The sequence below is a fragment of the Trichoplusia ni genome, chromosome 22 (genome assembly GCF_003590095.1).
Source record: "Trichoplusia ni isolate ovarian cell line Hi5 chromosome 22, tn1, whole genome shotgun sequence".
NCBI classification, from domain to species: Eukaryota; Metazoa; Arthropoda; class Insecta; order Lepidoptera; family Noctuidae; genus Trichoplusia; species Trichoplusia ni.
This window is the reverse complement of record NC_039499.1, coordinates 82,085-102,401: the sequence shown is the minus strand read 5'-3', so window position 1 is coordinate 102,401 and position 20,317 is coordinate 82,085. Positions and strand designations below refer to the sequence as shown.

Below are 20,317 nucleotides of genomic sequence, written 5' to 3'. Positions count from 1 at the left end.
ATCATTACCTAATTAATCTAAATATAAATTAAAACATTATTAAAATTATATCACATCATATAATTTTACTTTATTAATAACTAAATTACACAAAAATATTTCTCTTACATTTGAAGGATCGAAGTCAAAAACAAAAGACCTCGAGAAGATTAATTTTATTCACCTATCTACATTTATGTATGTACATGAACGTTATACTTTGGCCTATTACACATAATAGTTTCATTTTACTAACAAACATTGTGATAAAAGAAGTAACAGAAAAGAGATATAAAAATAAAATGGCTTGGATTCTATTTTTCACTAGCTAGATCTGAAACAATTTTATTTCCCTAAGCATAGCTTGTGATTAACAGAATTTATAGGCCTACAAACCTCCTAAAATAAGACCGTTGCATTCTAGAAGAGAGTTGCCGCTCATAACCGAGTAGTTTTCACTCTTTGCCTCTCTCTTACAACCGCAAGAGTCTTTCTTTTAGAAGAGGTAGTAGCCCTCCTGAGTCATTGTGTAAAATGTTTATTGCTGCGGGTGTGTAGGTGTAGGTGTGTTAGGGAATATGCCGCAGTGCCTCCGCCGGTGGAACACTCATGCCTGACTCCTCCATGTTGTTGGCTATGCTCGCATCATCTTCATCATTCGTGTTAACTCGTCTCTGGGTTTTCACGCGCTTCGCCTCGCCCATTTTCTTCTCTAATAATTTCCTGTGAAACAAAAAGAAATTGAGTTATTAAAGTGTAGAAGAATGCGGAAAATCATGTGTACTAAGCCAAGTAACTGTAGTTTATATTCGAATGGGCGAATGTTGACACTGTGTAAACTGTGTTGTTTATTTATCAGACACAATCGCGTCATATTTAACTGATATTGACACTCAACAATGAAGTGTTTGCATGCTGTAGAGTTTGTACTTGAATTAATGTTAATATATAGATCCTTCTTAAATTTGAAGGAAACTCACGAAGTAATATACCTTGGGATTGAAAAACGACCCACTAAATGTTTACTTATTATTAATACTGGTTTATTTCAAAATTTGGTAGTTATTTTTTCCAAGCACTAATGCTATCGAATCACTCTAAGGTCCTCTAAGGCCCAATTTTTAATCACAAGATCAAAACGCTTTTTGCCTTCTGCATTACCCCGACACGTGGTATTTTTTGTCAGGGTATTAAAAACACTTCATATAACTGTTTATCGAGCTTACATCACTGTTTCTTTATCAGTTTTGTAATTAAACTGGTGGGAGGTACCTATGGAGTTGAGTTACGTAATCAATTGTATGTTACCTTTCATGGTATAATCTGTATAAGGCGGATTTATAGGTAATTAGTATGCTTTTTTTTAATTCGTGCATAAAGTTTGGATTGAGTCGGGTCTTCTTTACATAAGCAATAAATATTCTACCAGGTGCAAATTACATTATGAGTGTGATAGGCAGATAGGTTTACGTTAATCATGTTTAATCTAATTATAACCACCTATTACTTCAAAGTTAAACTAATACAAGTGATACTGTTTGATTTTCAACTATACTAATATATAAGCTGAAGGGTTTGTTTGTTTGTTTGAACGCGCTAATCTCAGGAACTACTGGTTCGATTTGAAAAAATATTTTTGTGTTAAATAGAATATTTATCAAGGAAGGCGATAGGCTATATAACATCACGCTGCAACTAATAGGAGCGAAGATACAGTGGAAAATGTGGGAAAACGGGGAAAATTCTAACCACGTGGACGAAGTTGCGGGCAACAGCTAGTTATTCATAATTAAATAATCGCGTATTAAGACAGCGTTATCGCCTAATCGTATGGCCTTTCAGCAGTATCAAATTAGTTCTCCGTAACTAATCCTTTGTTTTTAAATCAACCTTATTTCTACCAATCACGAACTTTCTTTTTACCTTATCTTTGATACGCGTTTACTAAATATGTGTTATACAGCGTGCTACAACAGGCCCGATAGTATTTTAAATGCCAATCCTACCCTTAGATATGCACAACTATCTCCTACTAGAACAATCGTTGCTTAATTTCATCTTTACAGCGGTCAACAGAAGTGCAATATCGGTTAAAATTTCAATTGTCTAGCCAATCAGGGCCCCAATTCTGCTATTTACAATGGCCGATGAATGAATGAAATTTACTTAAAATGACAATTTTCGTATTGTCTTAATCATTATTGTATACAATAATTGTAAAATTAGTATGGGACGGTACACTCAAGGTCAATAAAATTAACTTCCAATTTTTGTATTTTCAAAATGCTTAAGAGAATAGGAATAATTTCAAATTTAATCCAATTGTCAATCATTCATCGACCATTGTAAAATAGCTGAATCGGGGCCCTGTTCATGAGAAACACAGATGTCCCGGCGCGGGCGGCAGGACAGACATGTTTCCTTATGTTACGCAATAATGAGAACAAATAAATATTATTCCTTACAAAACAAACAGAACAGATGACAACAAACAGGCATAGCATACTTGCATTAGCATAAAAGTTTTTCCGTAAAGATTTGTTTTTTTTTTGTCTAAAATCTGTTTAGTTATTTACTGGTCTGGTGTCCGTAAACGTGTGTTTAGAGACTGCGTGCAGCTGCACGTTAATGCAAAATTATACTGCCAAATGGATGCACCATTCAGCATTGAGGTTAAGTTTATTTATTGTTGATCACTCTTTGCTTGTGTGTGTTAAGCCGGTTATTAATGATTTTATTCATACCTACATGCACTTCTAATGTACAGTATATTACGGCACACAATACACCTGTGATCGAAACGGATTAAGATTAATAACTTATGATACTGAAACCTTGTGCTAAAAACTTGATAAAGGACATATGCAATTGAAGATGTTTTTATAATCCAATATCCTGTTTAGATCTTATCAAGAACGTCAGTACTAAATAATAATTACGATGAATTTTAAGATAATGATTGCAAAAAGACCTAGTAAACCGGGGTGTAAGCTGCTTTTCTTCTGAGAAATGAACTTTAGACATTCTCATTAATTTGATGCGAGAATTAAAGCGTCTAGCAAACTACGTTCGGTGAATATGACATTTGCCGTAATAGAAGTAAGGCTAAGGCTAGACTACATGGCTTGGGGATCTCTCTTGCCTTATACATACTCTCATATTTTCATCAGATTCTACAGTTCACACTTTGATCTTAGCCAAGAAGCGATTCTGGCGCATTTTCGCGACTTGGCGAATCTTCAAAAGGCGATATTCTGCTGCTACTATGCCACTATAACAGGGATTGCCTATTTGGTTCCCAAAAAAACAGAAGTACACATCACGCTCCTTCAACTTACTGTTGTCTACAATCAATGAGAACTCCTAAGAAGAAGACGGCGGCGATGGCGATTAGCATGACCACCGTCATGCCGACTATCGTGGTCATTGTGAGGGACGGCACCTCCTCCGCGATCATTGACACCGTCAGGTTCGGGTCGGACGTCGACTCCATTATATCTGTAAGGAGAACATATTTTTGTATTAATTTCATGGTAATTTTTATTTCTGAACAAAATTCGAATAAGCCTGTGGTTGAGGTCACTAAACCCGCTAAGCGCGACACATCGCGTCGCTAGTTCGGACTTCGGTCCCCGCGTAAGACATGAGTCCTGAGTTTAAGTTTCTCTGTGCTTCTGACTTAAATGTTTGTGAAACCAACCGCGGTATAGGATTTAATTCGATGTAAATTAATGAGGGAGTTGTTTCTAAAAATTACCTAGCCAGTAAGTCTGAATCCAAGCTTTGACTGCTTTACCGAACTAGAGTGAATGTTTAGAGTGCGTAGAATTCATCAAGCGTAATGTTATAATTAGGTACAACTTGCTTAATTAACAAAAACAATCCTTAACCTTCTTATTTTTTAAAGCCAATAGCCGTCTATAAACACATAATGCTTGTTGAATGAACAATTAATGCATCAGCTGACCTGATATTTTATGACGTCATAAGATAGTGTCAGCAAGAATTTAAAACAGATCATTCAATAATGTGAGGACAGTTCTAACGTTCTATTCATGCTGAGCTAATTAAGAACGTAACGCACCGAAACAATTAGACTGGAACTTTAAGCGTATGAGTCATTTGATTTAATTACACGTATTTCATAACTTAACACTAAAGTTATTTATCAATTATATTTAAGTAGCAACATAAATAAAAAGTTAGGTAAATCTGATCAATACCCGATTACGTTAGACAGGAAGCTGCTTATCGTTATTCCAGTGCAAATAAATCAGAAGAATTATATCTTGGTTATCTACGAATATTAGAAACTAATTAGTTATTATATTTTGTTTGATAAATTTCCCCTGAGCAAATCTTAAAGGAAATTGCCAATCGAAAACCTGAACGGATGCTATGGTTATGTTGATCACTGAACTTTTATATCAGTGGTATAAGTGCTGGCCTGCTAAGTCAGAGGCCGTAGCCCGTAGGTGATCCCGGATTATGTATTTTTGTATTCATGCGTCTATTAAAAAGGAACATTATTTGCTTAAGCAATGTGGAAATTCTGATACTGAGTAATTTTGAATAGTCATATACTACAGGCCAACAGACGTCCAACGAAAGGAAAAATAATATGAAAATTAGATACGGGATTGTGACTTTTGTTCTACTGGCCTTAAGTTGGGGATTTTGCACTTGAATTAAATATTCTAGAAATCTAGCTAGCCATTTTTTCAAACTTACTATTATTAAAAAAGAGCCTTGAGATTATTTGACTAATATTTTCAATATCTACAAATATAGAGGAGCAGGACCCGTTAAAATCATTCACAGCACATCATTTTATTATTTAATTAATTACCTACGAAAAGACTACTTGAGAAATGTAATAGATGTGAAACTATTTAGCGAAAACTTAGTGCCTATGTATCGAAGGAAAATGCATTTGCAACTTTCCAAAAGTCAGGCTAGTCCGACAAACCAGTTGCTGTTCATGTGATCATAATTAAACAACAACCTGAATTTACATTAATCTTATTCACTTTCTATCGAAGTTTTTTTTAACCCCTTGAAGCACGTAGCTATGTAAATACTTACGTAAACACAATTCAAATCATTTATTTTGCGAATATGGGTACATAGGTCAGAATAAATAAAAATAGTTTCACAATATCCCACCACAACACTGTGAACGTTTAAAAAAATAGTTTCTATAATCTCAAACATAAAATTCTACAACGATACTTCAAAATTAGGAATTTTCCACAGATCTATCTGTTGATTGAATCTAACTAAGATAATTATACTAATATTTATAACATTAGCTATGATTCAGCCTGATCTAATCTGTCAAATAAGAGTAGGTGCAAATGTCCTAAAATAAGAAACGATATCAAAAAATTACCATTTTATTTACCTGGTTCTGGCCAACTGATTCCTTTGTTGGCTGAAGGATCCATTTTCAGCGGTTTCTAATAATAATTCTTCTAGCACCAACTGTGGGAAGAATGAAATCATTACAAAAACATCAACTTCAGAAATCATTGTACACAATAACGAATAAGTGGTAGAATTTCGGCTAGAACTTTGCCAGCGCAGTGGATTGTCCGAAAGGATTACCGCGACCACGATAAATATATTTTTGTACTTTGCTCGCTATTCCACAAGACATATATAATGTAAGTATAATTATGTCTAGGTAGTAACCACCGTCCACATAAGTGCAAAAAAGTATTCTAGATTATTTATAAGAATTTAGATTTGTTTATAAGATCAATTCATGTCTTCCATTTTAAAGCTGTATCATTTTGATGTGTAAAGTAGGCTATTGGTATACTTAAGTATACTTTTCAATTCCTTAAATAATCAATGTTTTGAAAACAGGACTTTGAAATTATGAGATTCACCATAATACATAATACTTAGGTATAAATTGGGCATAAAGCTTTCCCCTGATTAAAAATCAATTAACAACCACATCGCAGATAATACGATTCTATTTAAATAAAGTTATTTGATGTTATTTATGATATAAATCATGCACATGGATTTAGAAAACAATTCCGAGAAGTAAAATAATTGATGTGACGCAAAGTAATTATAATCATCGATATACATCGTTTGGATATTTTGGTTTAAAAATTTAAATCAATTACCTATAGTAGCAGCGATTGCTAATCAATGCCGCTATCAGACATTAAGATCTCTGATTACAATATAAAACATGAAGCCGCCCGTGACATTGTCTGTTGGATGTAATGTACCAGCCGAGTTCAAAAACCTAGACTTACCTTACATACCAGGCCGCACTTTGAATTCTATTGAAGGGTTAGCCGTGGTTTAGTCGAAATTTTAGTAAATCCACGATCTAAACTTATATTTAAAGCTTTCTTAATTATTCTGAAACACTACTAACAAACGGCGAAGTAAAATACTGTGATGAAACGGGGATTCGACAAAATATAGAAATCTGTAAGCATCCATCGGCAAGGAGCTAGCATGGTGATCAATGTTTAAACTTTCCTTTACGGGAAGAGGAATGTGCCAAGCAGTAAAGGAATCAAACTTGATCAGCCTAAATAATTCACAATGCAAAGAAGTTCAGCGCCACTTTGGAGTTTGCCGAAAGTTATGCAAAATGGCATTAAAAGCATATGCTGCGTTTTAGAACTGGAATAAGTGTTACAGGCATAAAGACTATTGAGCTTAAGGTATTGCGTGGATCGGGTAAGCCATAAGCTTACTTAAGTGAAAGCAAAGCTCTGTCTAAGAACAGGCGGTAGGGAGGATTGCTAGTAAGTAGCTTAAGTGTGGCAAAAAGACTAGAAAATCGTATTTCCTTTCATGGGACCCAGCGTTTAGCAGCACATGACGCTTATTATCATACTACAAATAATTGCTTTCACATTGCAACTATTGCCCAATTAAAGCTGCAGAAAAAAGTCCCTTGTTTCAATAAGTTATTTGCGTCATCGGTAACGCAGTAGCACCTTCTTATCATGAACATTATCAATTACAACTATCTTAGAACAGAAATCACGTCCTTGCGTGGCTTGTCCTGTTATCTTTACATCAACTGAAATACCAGAGTAGTTAATAATGAGTTATTATGAAATGTATGATGTATCTGATCAAGTCTTCCGGTTCGTGCATGTGATTTCCTAAAACCAGGTGTGATGCAAAAACGTGATAGTTGTGCGATGGCGGTATCAGTTGACAGCACCATTATTAACATTAACATATGCCATTGATTGACATCATTGAAGTGCTCTAAGATAGGGGAAAACGTTCGTTAAGTTGCATTTAATGAATGTTCTATGTAAACAACTTTCTAAAAAATTGTATAAGTGTATTCATAATCCATGATTTCGTTTTGTAAAATTTGAGAAACTCCTATAAATAAAACAAATAATTTATAATAGCTCCGCACTCTAAGGAATTACTAGTATTTTTTCATGTCATTTGCCTGTTACATCATAAGGCCTGAATCAGGTGGTTCTATTTAAGAGCTCAACTTTTTATACACCATTTGCCTTACTGTATTTACCATAGAAATCTAAATAACAAGGTAATAGAAGTGCCAACGCCGCGTGACCTTGTCGCCACACTGGTGTCTTGGACGACACCAGCGCGCGAACTTACGCTCAGTCGCTCGCGGAACGTCGTCACAGCAAGAACCACTAAAAATGGTGTTTTGCGGGGTTTCTCAGGCTGGAAATTCATCTGCATCGTGTAATAACATAAATAAATAGATAACATTTTACCGGTAAGTGAATTATTGCAGTAATATTGATGTTATTGCAAAATTAAATTTCAAAACATAACCTTCATTATAAATCATATTTATATCGCACCATCCTGCAACAATTGCATTCTTTACTAATTATTGCCTCTGCAGTAAGAAACTTACAGAAATGCACCGTTGTAAAAAGAGAAATGTATAACGAAAAACAATATTTATCAATGCGATCGTATTTGTAGTGGTACGGCCGCACAAAACTGTCGGAAATAGTGATGTGGTTAAGTGCGGACAAATTATCCAAAATGAACATTGTATACGAAAAGTAACAATTTTAATAGTCGTTTGTTTTTGTGAACATATTATTGAATATATTTTTATTTCAGATTCCCACAGGATTGAAATAAATACAAAAGACAAGTGGATGTCTACCACGGGTAAACGAAATTGGTACCCTACAACTTAGGCCGAATATACACTATGAAATTAGTTGCATGCTTGATAACTTGCCGCCCGCCGCCGCCCGCGCCCCTCTCCATTTTTACAGCTCGGACCGCGCTCGCAACTGAATGTTTCAAAAAGTACGCCTTGCATTATAGCATAGCATTGAATAAAAATTGCAATTTAAATTTATCCAAATCTCATAAATACCTATTTTTCTATTATGAACGTTTACTAGTCATTGGATACATGAACTGGGCTGCTTTTGTAAGACGACTAAAAAACCACTGTAGGTATATACCAAACCTACCTACCAAGTATTTCCTAATAATTTTTTTTTTGTCAACCGACAATTAGCGAATTTTTTTTTTGTAAGTGCATAATATAGAAGAATACAACAAAAAACATAGTCACTCATAATTTCGTCTTTCATGATATCCGTAGTCAATCCCTAGTGTAGTTTACGTAATCACTACGACTAACGCAAAAAAATGCAATGACTGTGTGAGTTAGTGAATCCATACAACGACAAAGTCAACCTTATTGCAATAGATGTACAGCCTAGTGTTGTTTGCTTGGTCTTCTCGATGTTAATGTTTGCGTGATTGCGTAGTTATTTGCTGTGAATGTGTTGAAGCCCCGCCCACCGGCGACATGCGTTTCGATAGATCGCCGCGGTGTATGCCATTTCTATTACCTTGTTATTTAGATTTCTATGGTATTTACCTTAACACATAACACCTTCACACAGCCTTCATCCTGACATTTTGACGGGCCTGTTGGTCTAGTGGTTAGTGACCCTGACTGCTATACCGGAGGTCGTGGGTTCGATTCCCCCCCAGGACAAATGTTGTGTGATGAGCATGATCATTTGTTCTGGTGTCTGGGTGTAATCTAATATATAAAATTCCCGTGTCACGATGTTAGTTACCGTACTCCTCCGAAACGGTTCGACCGATTTTTATGAAATTTTGTACACATATTGGGTAGGTCTGAGAATAGAACAACATCTATTTTTCATACCCCTAAGTGATAAGGGTCGCTCACACTAAAAAAAAAAAAAATATTTTTTGAACGAAATTGTTTGTTTTTATTTTTTTATAGTTTGCCATTAAAAATACATACAACTAGAAAAAAAAAATATTCGGCAAAGCAACGTTTGCTGGGTCAGCTAGTTTATCTATAATATGTATGTATTTAGAAATATATAAGTAAGTTTATCAGTTGTCTGGATACCATAACGCCATAATATTAGGTACTACATTGAAGAACTTCCCATGGTTTACGTAATTCGCAATTGCTTCAAATCTTACGAATGATGGGATTGAAATGTTGGTACCTCAGTGCCTTTTCCTGTACTCTTCGTATTTTATTCATTTTTCCTATTTCGTTTCTGCTATTTTCTGAATTGTTTTAAAATGGCTTATCTATGAACCAAACTTGAGCTCTCGGTAAAAAATAACGTACTTTTTCAACGGTAAATGTTTTCATTATTATTTTTGCTTTTTTTCCGCAGCCAGGGCACAGGAAGCGGTGAAGGAAGATTAGGCGAAACAATTTAGCAATTATCAGGATACTGTTTGAATATTAATAGTTGACATTCAAAAATTGATACTTGACATTTTGCCTGTTTGGAATTACACAAGCATATTTTGACGTAGGTATACGTTTTGCTTCTAAAAACTTCCTATAGTTCAAGGTCATACACGGTTAGGGTTACGTAATTCGTCGTGCACTTTTCTTGCACAATTTTCCTGTAACGCAGGAGTCGCTCTTCCGGCAACGACTTGCTTTATTTTGAATCTTTTAGCAAGAATTGCTTTCTTATCAACGGATGTACCTATCGATTAAACTCCGTATTGATATATTAATAATCTTTTCAATTGAACAACAATTTATTATCTACTTTAGCATGAACTTTTTGTTTATTTCTAAGGACGCTTACAGCGCAGTTTTTAATTTAATATTGCATCTTCCTTGTATCGGAATGCTTGCAACTCAATGTAATAAATAGGTTTATGTTCGATTTAGAACTCTTCTTTTCATCCCTTTTTACTGCATAACATACCTATTATAATACATTAATAGTCAAACCTGAAACTTTATACAATATGAAAACTAACAAACTACAACTCATAGCAATTCCTATTTCTCATTTATTTACAAGCAGAAGCTGTATTGATGAGAACTCACGTTCGCTCACTGTTAGAGCGATGCTTGCCCCATGAGACCGGCTTATCGCTTCCGCAAGCGTGACTTACAAATAATTTGCCGCTGATTCATAATACAAGTCGCCTTAATACGAGGTAAGAATGCAAACAGAGAAAGAAAATTTCCTAACATGTATGAGTCAGGTTAGGAAGTGAAACGCAAGGAATACCGAACTATACAAGGACGATTAAAAGAAGTTGGCAAGGACTGCTTCAAGCTACCAGAACCGGTTAAGATGTTCTGCCACCACCTCTAATATTGTTAGAATGTTATACTATTGATGTAAATATCACGTAGAGCGACATTTCTTCCAAAACTTCACAAACTCCTGGAATAGTCCATTTATGTCCACTCACTGGTCAAGTAGTATGTGAAGATAACTATGTCAAAATAACTTTCTTCCTAGCTAATAGTAATCATGGTACTTAATCAAGTATCTTAAGAAGTTGAATAGGCTACAAATACTGAAAGTCTTAAAAAAACAATATCAGGATTCCATTGAACTCTACAACAAAACAAAATCGAATCAGCCAGTATTTTTCCACCATTGCTTTGGCAGCGGAATGCGTAAAAAACTCTAATAATTTACCATATCAAATACCTATGTTAAAACTTGTTCAAGGATATGTTTGATTTTCCTTATCGAAACCTTAGAACCGGTAAGTATGCTTAACGGTAGACTAAGAGGATGCATTAACAAGTTGAGCTATAATTAAAATCTTCCAATGTTAAAGTCTTTACTTGTGTCGTCTATTGAATCTTTAGCGATGTCGATCATTCATATAAATACTTAATGCTTTCCTGTTAACGTATCATTTCGGGGCCCTAATTCTGCTATTTACAATGGTCGATGACTGAATGGAAATTGGATTAAATCTGCACTATTCATATTATTCTATGCATTTTTCCATCACAATTTTATTTAATTATATTTCTAATATTTACGATGGTTACCCAGTTGTTGAGATCAATGTTTCATTTACAAAAAACATAAAGCAACGTCTTATCTATTGCAGATCTAAGATAATTGCTGGAATGCAATTAACACAATAACATTTATCCAGTACTTTGATGCCCGAGACTTCTTCATCATATTATCTTCCGATCAAGAAGTTAGGTGGAGTATTAAAACCTTTTTTTTTTGAATAGGCGGGGGAAACCCATATATGGACCTACCTCCACCGCGGAGGAAGTAGGATTCTCACGAATCAATGATTTGAAAAGAAACATGCCAATTCTTATAACAGTATCTTTATAATAATAAAAAAAAACTTTTAGCATGAAGAAAAACGCAAATACATTTGAATAATGTTTAGTATTCAAATGTATTTGCGATCGAAGAGAATCGAACCGAAGTTTTGTCGATAAGTTTCCATTACGAAGTTCTTCGATTTCAATACTTCAGCTGTTTGAATCAATATTTGGAAACATTTTCCTCGGTTCTCTTTTGTGCTAATTCAGTTATTGTTATAAGACTGTTATCAACATTCGATATTGACAGTAAAATCGATTGGATTCGTTATAAAACGATTCATTCACAACATTGAAGTTTTCATCATGTTATGATTCAACTGTTTTTGTTACCCACGTCTACACGTATAAATTAAAAAAAAAATCTCAGAAGCATTAGTACGTAGTACTAGTCTATTAGTAGCAACTTTGTTTTATGGATCTTTCATCTATTCGTATCGATTTCATAATGTAATTAATTTAAATAATTATAAATTCATTAAGTGATGACTATTTGGTAACGTTTCCTGAGAGTCGAGTAGCAACATTACAAAACTGCATTATGATTCTTTATTTACCAAATATCAGTAGTCGTGACCTTCGTGAATGGACGGTAGCAATCAAAATAATTTCAATGCGTGTCCTGTTGCACCTGATTACGTGACGTAAGGCATTATTGTACCATTGTTGAATGTGATACTAATACCTACAAGGCAGAACGTAATAAACAGCGATGGCACATCGAGGTAGATAATACACGGCTGTGTACTGAGCTAAGTCACCATATTTACATAAACTGTGGAATAGAGATATACTGTAATGAGCGTAAAATCCCTAAACAATGTTCGTATCATGTTAACAACGTACAATTTTACAGCAGTTAAGTAGACGAAAGATAAGCTACAGCCTTCCATAGGAAACTGCGAAGATAAAATTAAGTGCGCACATTCTTATCGAGTGAGTCTCGCATTTTCAAAAAGTAACCGTTCAGTATAACGGGTGGAAGGACATCGACCAAGGTTCAGTAACGGGTTCATTGTTAGGGATGTAGGTCAAGAACACGACTGGCACATCGGTGAGCATCGGATTGACAAACACATTCCTAAAGTGTCTTCCTAAAGTTCCTCTACAAGGATTATTCCTTATGTTTTATTAATAACAAACAAGTTTATAATACGTCGTCCACACAAGTTTAACGCACGTTTGATCGACCGTTTTATTTCTCACTCGCTCAGTAACAACAGATAAAGACAAAACATACACGTTAGATGTTCCAGCTTAGTGTAAATATTTGAACGAGCCAAACACTTATAACCTTCAATTACAAATTATTTTCCGCCAATAAACATAGCACCTTTGAAAATGAACAAAAAACAAATTGCAGGTAGGTTCGACTTACATAAACACGCAGACGCAAACAACTTGGTCCTTTCACTCGGTACGAAACTAGTTTAACTATGCTTGATTTTACACACTAAATACTTTGGCACTGTTTTTAGATTGTATCACAAAAGTGTAAAGTTGTAATGCACGGTGTGGGTCCGTGGTGCGCGCCTCGGTCTGTGTCGGCGCATGCGCGGCGCTCCACGGCGCGTCTCTCACTGTGCTGGCGGTTACCGCGAGATCACTCACTCACGTCTTGTGACAAAACCTTTGGCTAGACAATAGTTTAACTCCAGCGGTTACTGTCTATTATTACAACTACTATTGTATCATAGAGGGAACGGCAATAACTGCCAGTGATAATAAAAAACACGGATGATTCATATTGACGTCGCGTTTTCGTCTGATCTGTAATCCGCCCCCTTTTTCCGTGATCCAATTCATTAAATCCCCGTTCAACATAAACAGAACAAAATTTATCTGGCAGTAACCAATGCACATATGTATCATGTTTCACTAATTGATAAATACATATCTAACCAATATTAGTTTATTAATAGACAGAAATTACCAACAATTGGGGCATCCCATCCTCCTCCTAAAATTTAAAATCATAAATATAAGGACTTAAGTTCCACGAATCTTATATTGCATAACATTATTATATTAACTTTATAATACTCATTATGCACGATAACTAAGATGCAAAATATGTGTTTTTTTCCTTTCAAACGGGGCGGTGAACGTACGACGCGGATCACGTGACAGTAGCGTCGACTCCGGCGCAAGTTGTTTGCACAACTTCACCAGCGATCATACGACCACAGCGGATAATTCCAGGCATTATTTTATTATACATACATTACTTAATTAAGAATGATATAAAAATATGTTATAACTGCACGTAACGAGCCCATTGGGCGCACATATCATGAAATATACTATGGAGTATAAATGTTTTTTTCGCCTTTTTTTACGACTTACAAATTCATTCTTAATGAATCTTAAATGTGTTTTCTAATTATAATATATAAAAGCAAAATATATAATCGACTGTAAACCTCAGTCGGTCGTTCGTCGGTGTTTTATTTGTATATACTCACATAACCGCCTCGGCCACTAGGACTAATCACAATAATCTAGCCAAACTATTAGCATTGGCGACTTGCGATCACCGCGTATTCTAAACATAAACAGAGATGGGCTGCGGTCTTCGAAGTTCGAACAGATGAAACAGGTTCAATAAATAGATAAATGCGGGATTTTACACCAATAATAAAATTGTTGGTCTGGTATTACCACAAACACTTTCAACAGAATACCAAATTGTTCTATAGCATCATCATTAGTCGCGGAATCGCTTTGGATTGTAATCAAAGATAAATGCATTTGCTGTGTTGTCGACCGACTTCAAAACGGAGGAGGTTCTCAATTCCTTGATTGATCTTCATCCATCTGAATTTGATAAACAGATTTTTTTTTTCGTTTAACGTGGCATGGCTTGTTGTATGTCTTTGTTATTATATTTTTTATGTATTAATGATACTGTTACTTTTCTGCAAATGCTCAAACCTTATATATCTGACATAAAATATACAATAATCAGTTTCTTTCAAAATACGAAAGTGATAAAATCGATTTAGCCGCCCATTAAAAATTATATAATATCATTTCTTAAGCGGAAGAGGTCAATAGTTTTAGAAATAGGTACGAACAAGCTGCGTAACTCAATAGTTATCTATATAATTATTTTTTCAAATATTGCATGCTCCGTCAACAAATGGGTTTCAATTTGTCAATTTACAGAGTAATAAAAAGAACAAAATGAACCTAATTTGCAAATAGCAGGTAATTTTCTTTAGATATCTCTCACGCAACATAAGCATGATACGGAATTTTATTCAGAATTAAATAGGCAGAATGTCAAGCTGAGGCACACAATGGTATCATTTACAAGCAAAGAAGGTTATACAGATGTTGGTAAACCAACTCCCAAAGTTGTTTATACTTTTAAGGGCTTTTATCTGAAAAATCTATGATCTACCAAAAAGAAAAGTATATAGGAGCCCTGTTGACTTATCTTTTTGCTTTAAAAGACAAAAACTCGCACAAGTATATTGTGCCTTCGATGAAAACAAAAGCTTTTGTATTGCTTATTTTTTCGGGAGGTGGATTCATCATTATTTATCAGTAACGGTTTACTCACGCGTGATCCTCGCAATTGTAAATTGTCGCTGCTAGGTAAGGACTAAATTAGATCTGATTCCGAGAAACACACATGATTAAGCAGTTATTAAAGAAGAATATGAAAACTACGTTTTTTCATATTAATTTATTGTTAAGATTATCGACAAAAGAGCCTTGCTTAGATCACCAGCTTTGCTGTCCCACCGTATAGAGCTAGCCACCAGGGCCCCAATTCTGCTATTTACAATGGCGAGCACTTGTGTGATCTACGGATGCTTTTTCCAAAACTGGGTGTCTTTGTGCACGTGATTTGCATGCTTGTGAAACCCCCGCGACACAAGTATTAAATTCGTAACTGCGGGAGCCGTTTAAAAAAAACATTAATTCATCAGCCATTTCAAATAGCGGCCCAGGCCAGCTTTCAGCACCGTCCCGGTGGGCTCCCCTATTATCCAGCATTTTTTTGGTAAATTTCCTTCAGGCATAATATCAGATATTGTGTTATTTACCAAATGACAACTAAATACATCGAATCGCCAGCACGACCTTCGATAAGAAGGAAAAAGTAAATACGGTCTCGGCAAGCGTGACCAGACTACCACCTTCTGGACTGTTCCTCATTAAAACCTAATAAGTAAACAATCAAATAAACAATATTGCAGCCCATTCGACACATTATCATAAATCTATTACCCACATGTGTTATCTTTACAAAAATAACGCGCCTTTCAATAAACTAGATAACAACTTACGCTAAATACTTTCTTTCCTAAAAATAATCAATACCTAGCTATTAAAATATTTTACGCGTGCATTTTTGGCATAAAAATAAATTTGGTATTGCATTACAATATTTTTTTAAGTATTGTAAAATTATAATAAAAATACTATTTATTCATTCATTTGTTTTACCAACGCTGCAACGTTAGGAGACGCCTCTAATGATAAGGGCGCATGCTTCCTTTTCAAAAAGATCACATGGTAATTTTAATGCAACCGCAAGGGCTTTTTTACCTTTTAAATAGAAATTATAAGTCACACAAATATTATAACGAGTCTATCACTACACCCTTCGGTCCAGAGTATGATATTTTTTTTTATTGATGAGATGTACATGAAACAGCAGACATCCAAGTAAACAAACTCATAGGCAAAGGCTAGTATACCAAATGAGAACGTTTAACATTTGATCAAACCGATACAGTAAAGTGTTACATAAAAACAGTAGTCTTTAAAACGATAACAAACAATTAGGTCCGTGACCTAGAAATACATATCTATTTACTGCACTTAAAACATTGTTATCAATCTGTGACACGCTTTGTTTTAATTGCAATTTTCTATTGTTGTCTCATTAGTAGTCATGTTGACATGTTCAATGTTATTGTTGAATTTCGATATTGCGCATTGTCCGCCTGCTACAAATGACGCCGGACTATTGATTTAGATTATTTTAGATGGATGTGTCCATGCGACTGAGGTGTGCTAGATGTTAATAAGATACGAGAGGAATTTTTATTATTGTTACATTTGGATGAGTCGTTATCTTACTAACTAACCCTGAATAGGTACTTCAATGGACTATTTAATGAGACTTCAGAATCTGTCTACTTAGAAACGTTGTCTAAGGGATATCTCCTATGGAGTATGGGTCTCCAATTAGTAAGTTGCTGACAATATTTTAAGGCAAAGGGCAAGGTCAACAGATATTGCTTGAATCATAAAGCTGACTTTTAATTTTACTCCTTGAAGCAAATATTTGTCTTGTTGCATTTACTTAGATAAAACTAATTCAAGTCTAAGTAACTTAGGAACGAGTAGTAGAAAATTGTCGAAAAGTAAAAAAAAACGCGGTTGACGCAAGTATCTCGTGGCCTGAAAAAGGAAATTATGATAATGTTAAATCCTTTTCATTTGGGTCAAGAATCATTTGTATTGAAACCTCTAACAAATATTAGGTCCTTTTTAAGATTATAATTTTTTTATAAAATTTGCAGTAATAACTTGGAACAGCCGCACTATGGTCACATAGGTACGCGCACAATCACGATATCATTAATAATCATAAGATAATCACCCGTTTATCATTTGATCTAGACTTACTCACAAACATCATTCAATTCACGCGTATCCGCATTATTATCATATTGTACGATTAATAGAATTAATATTTTTTACTTATTTCATCGTAAGTATGTCAGATGCATACCCATGAGTAATTATATTTCAAGCATATTTATTAGAAGTGTACACAATTTGCACCGAAATCAGACTTTTACAGAAATACTGTGTACAGAAATGTAATCATAATTATGGTGTTTAAGTGGCAACAATAAGTATTCCAATATCATATCCATCTATTGGTTTTATATCTAACGTTTTTATTTTTTATCATGAATAGAAAACTACCGACTATTAATTGGATAATTATGATTGGACTACGTGATTTCAGTATTTGTTTATTCTTTGTTTGGCCTCAACAATGAGATAGGTACCATTGAAAATTCATGATTCAGTAGCTGTTACACTATGTCAAACACTATCTATTATTATAACTTACCAGAATGAAAACCATCCAATTGCATTAAAAATCATTCAAATCGTTCCAGTCGTTTAGGCTAAATTCAGTGACATTAGATTCAGTGGCACGTACAGTAGAATTATATAAAGATAGAAGCAAAAAAACTTTCACGATACATTGTACGAGCATACATTACCTACAACTGTCGCATCTACATATAATTCTACACATACAACTTGTTTCTATTCCACGCGTATACATAAGTATCGAATTTAGAAAACAAAACGTTTTATCAACCAATATATGTACACGAGTATTCGGTAAATATTATCAGTGTCACCAAAACCTACTCGAACTACAGTTACATACGAAACGGTCCAATGCAAACACTAAAATCGCATTTCACCCATAACTGTTACTATAGAGCGTAAACTAGTAGAGTTGAGATTTCGAGTAAGCACAGTTAGGTGAAGCGGTTTGACGTGGGCCTGTCATGGCGGCCTACTTTCTTGTCACCAGAGCACCGGATGTTGAAAGCTGTGTCGAAAGTAGACGCCGACTAGTCCCATAAGGCCCCCCGAGACAAACAAACATGTTTGACTTAGATTTGATGATTTTTGTTTGATTGATACACGTTTGATCGTGTTATACTGCCAAAAGCTAGATTATGTTAAATCGAATTAGGTATCAGTTATAACAAAAATCGAAAACTTGAAGTGTAAATTAAATTAAATTGCTTTCGACATGTGGTGACATCGACAGGTGCATTATTTTTGGACCCAACCGGCGTCACAGTAAATGTATCTCTTTATCATGAACTTACGGGGTCGCGAAATCCGGTTGGGACTGAAACTAGTCGGGCGATCCGCGAACCGCAATTATTTCCGTCCGATACCGCGAATTGCATTTGAATGACCTCCAAAAGGTATTCCCCGAGCATTGGTTCCGTCTTCAGATAAGGATTTTACGATTAGGTATAGTATTTGGGACCTTGGCTTTATTAAGTAGAAAGTCATGACACAATTTGTACAGTTAATTTTTTAGTTAAGATATATCGAAGAAGATTAGGGGTTTTTTTTTAGCTTTCAAGGCTTTAGAAAATATTTTGTTGGCACTCATAATTGTTTATTCGTCATACTCATAATTTTAATTTAATTGTTTATTCGCAAAAGTACGGTCGCCATCAAAGAATATAAAATAATTTAGCTCAGATAAGCACAGCCTTTAAAATATTATGATTGTAAACGTGATTAGATTTTTATTAACAATCGTAAACCTATTTTCCTTTATTGTCTTATTTATATATCCCTATCGGCAATAAAGTAATTCTTTGAATAAGTCTGTTGATTTGATTAAAACTAAAATATCGCTTGAATAGTATTCTAGGTACAGGTTTTAACACGAAACAAAAGAAAACGTATGTAAATACAAGAACATCCTTATTTTGGATGTAATAATAGACGGTGTTTATGTTAATAATTTTGGCTAATTGGATACTATTGTGCATACTGCGAAGGTTTTATAAGTCCAAGGCATAACATTTAAAATCAAAATAAAACAAGCTATTTTCCTCTAATTTTATACCACTGAATTGAGAAGCCAGTTCTAATAAAGAATTCTGTAAAGTCGATCCCTACTTAGGCTAGCGCGAGTAGGCTTAAGTCGGAAACAAGTGAATGCTGTCTGCCTGAGAAACTTGTGATTGTAACTAGCATTGTTACTTTGAATGGTGAGAATCAATTGTTCTCAAATAGCTGTGAAGCCAGTCCTGATTTATGTAATAATTTCTAAATGAAAGACCTATGAAAATCAGTAGTCTTTTATTCCTTCTTATGGGATAAATGCTCACTAATTTTGACCGGTGTCCATAACCAAAATATCAGTGTTTGCTAATAGACTAATAGCCAACTTATTGTTTCTTCCTCTTATTAAAAACTAGAAGGCAAGCTATATTGACAAGTTGAGTATAATATAAAATACATTTTTGATTACGTAACGTTAAAAAAGTCTATCAAAAGCTGAATCAGTCCATTACTTGCGAATAGTTCTAAAAATAATGATTTGATTAGTAATGAGATAAAACATTGTATTAACACATACATAATATGAGTCAATTAATTCTAAATCCATGTTCAATGAAACTTTTTAGTTATCACTACGCGAAGTGGCCGCGGCACAGACGCGCGACGATCGTGCCAGGCACGACGCACGCCCATTTACCAAATAATAATAAACATAATCGCATTCATCGCTATTACAATACTTTGCATGGGAAATCCCCATTGTACTCATATAAATAAAACGCAACTTTACTGAAAACGCAAGAAAAATGTTATAAATGATGATGAACACGTTGTCAAATGAGTAAAGGTAGTTTGATTCGAACGCTGGCTTCATATTCAATTACTTTAATAGCTAAGATCCTTAACATGCATATACGGCTCCCGTTAAGCTGGGTCAAGCACCGAGTACTAAAACCGGTATAGTTACCATGGTGCGCATTATAAGGAAACTATTCGCCGGAGCATACGACACTGTTTAAAAGGACATTTAATTAACAAAAAGTGTCCAAGATCTAGGGAAGAAACGACAATATGCGCAAATAGGAATTTTACTAAAATCTCCTCCTCTATCATTGA

General features: G+C 34.7%; 1 protein-coding gene across 2 annotated transcripts; it reads right to left on the bottom strand.

Annotated features, from left to right (window-relative positions):
* Positions 1-137: 137 nt before the first annotated feature.
* LOC113504557 lies at positions 138-13,376 on the bottom strand. 2 transcript variants are annotated; one of them, XM_026886918.1, is made up of 4 exons: positions 12,987-13,376; positions 5,384-5,463; positions 3,318-3,477; positions 138-702 (listed from the first exon to the last, which is right to left on the bottom strand). In XM_026886918.1, exons 2-4 carry the CDS (start codon positions 5,424-5,426, stop codon positions 549-551), a joined length of 357 nt encoding a protein of 118 aa, XP_026742719.1. In that variant the 5' UTR covers positions 5,427-5,463; positions 12,987-13,376; the 3' UTR covers positions 138-548. The 2 variants fall into 2 exon arrangements, with proteins under 2 accessions (XP_026742719.1, XP_026742720.1); XM_026886919.1 differs by lacking the exon at positions 12,987-13,376 and having other exon boundaries at positions 5,372-5,461.
* Positions 13,377-20,317: the final 6,941 nt, after the last annotated feature.

What these genes read in the sequence shown, in the direction of transcription:
- LOC113504557 (XM_026886918.1), bottom strand. Translation starts at nt 5,426, where the DNA reads ATGGATCCTTCAGCCAACAAAGGAATCAGTTGGCCAGAACCAG. An exon ending in AATCAGTTGGCCAGAACCAG is followed by an intron (nt 3,478 to 5,383) that starts GTAAATAAAATG and finishes TTCTCCTTACAG; the next exon opens with ATATAATGGAGTCGACGTCC. An exon ending in CTCATTGATTGTAGACAACA is followed by an intron (nt 703 to 3,317) that starts GTAAGTTGAAGG and finishes TTTGTTTCACAG; the next exon opens with GAAATTATTAGAGAAGAAAA.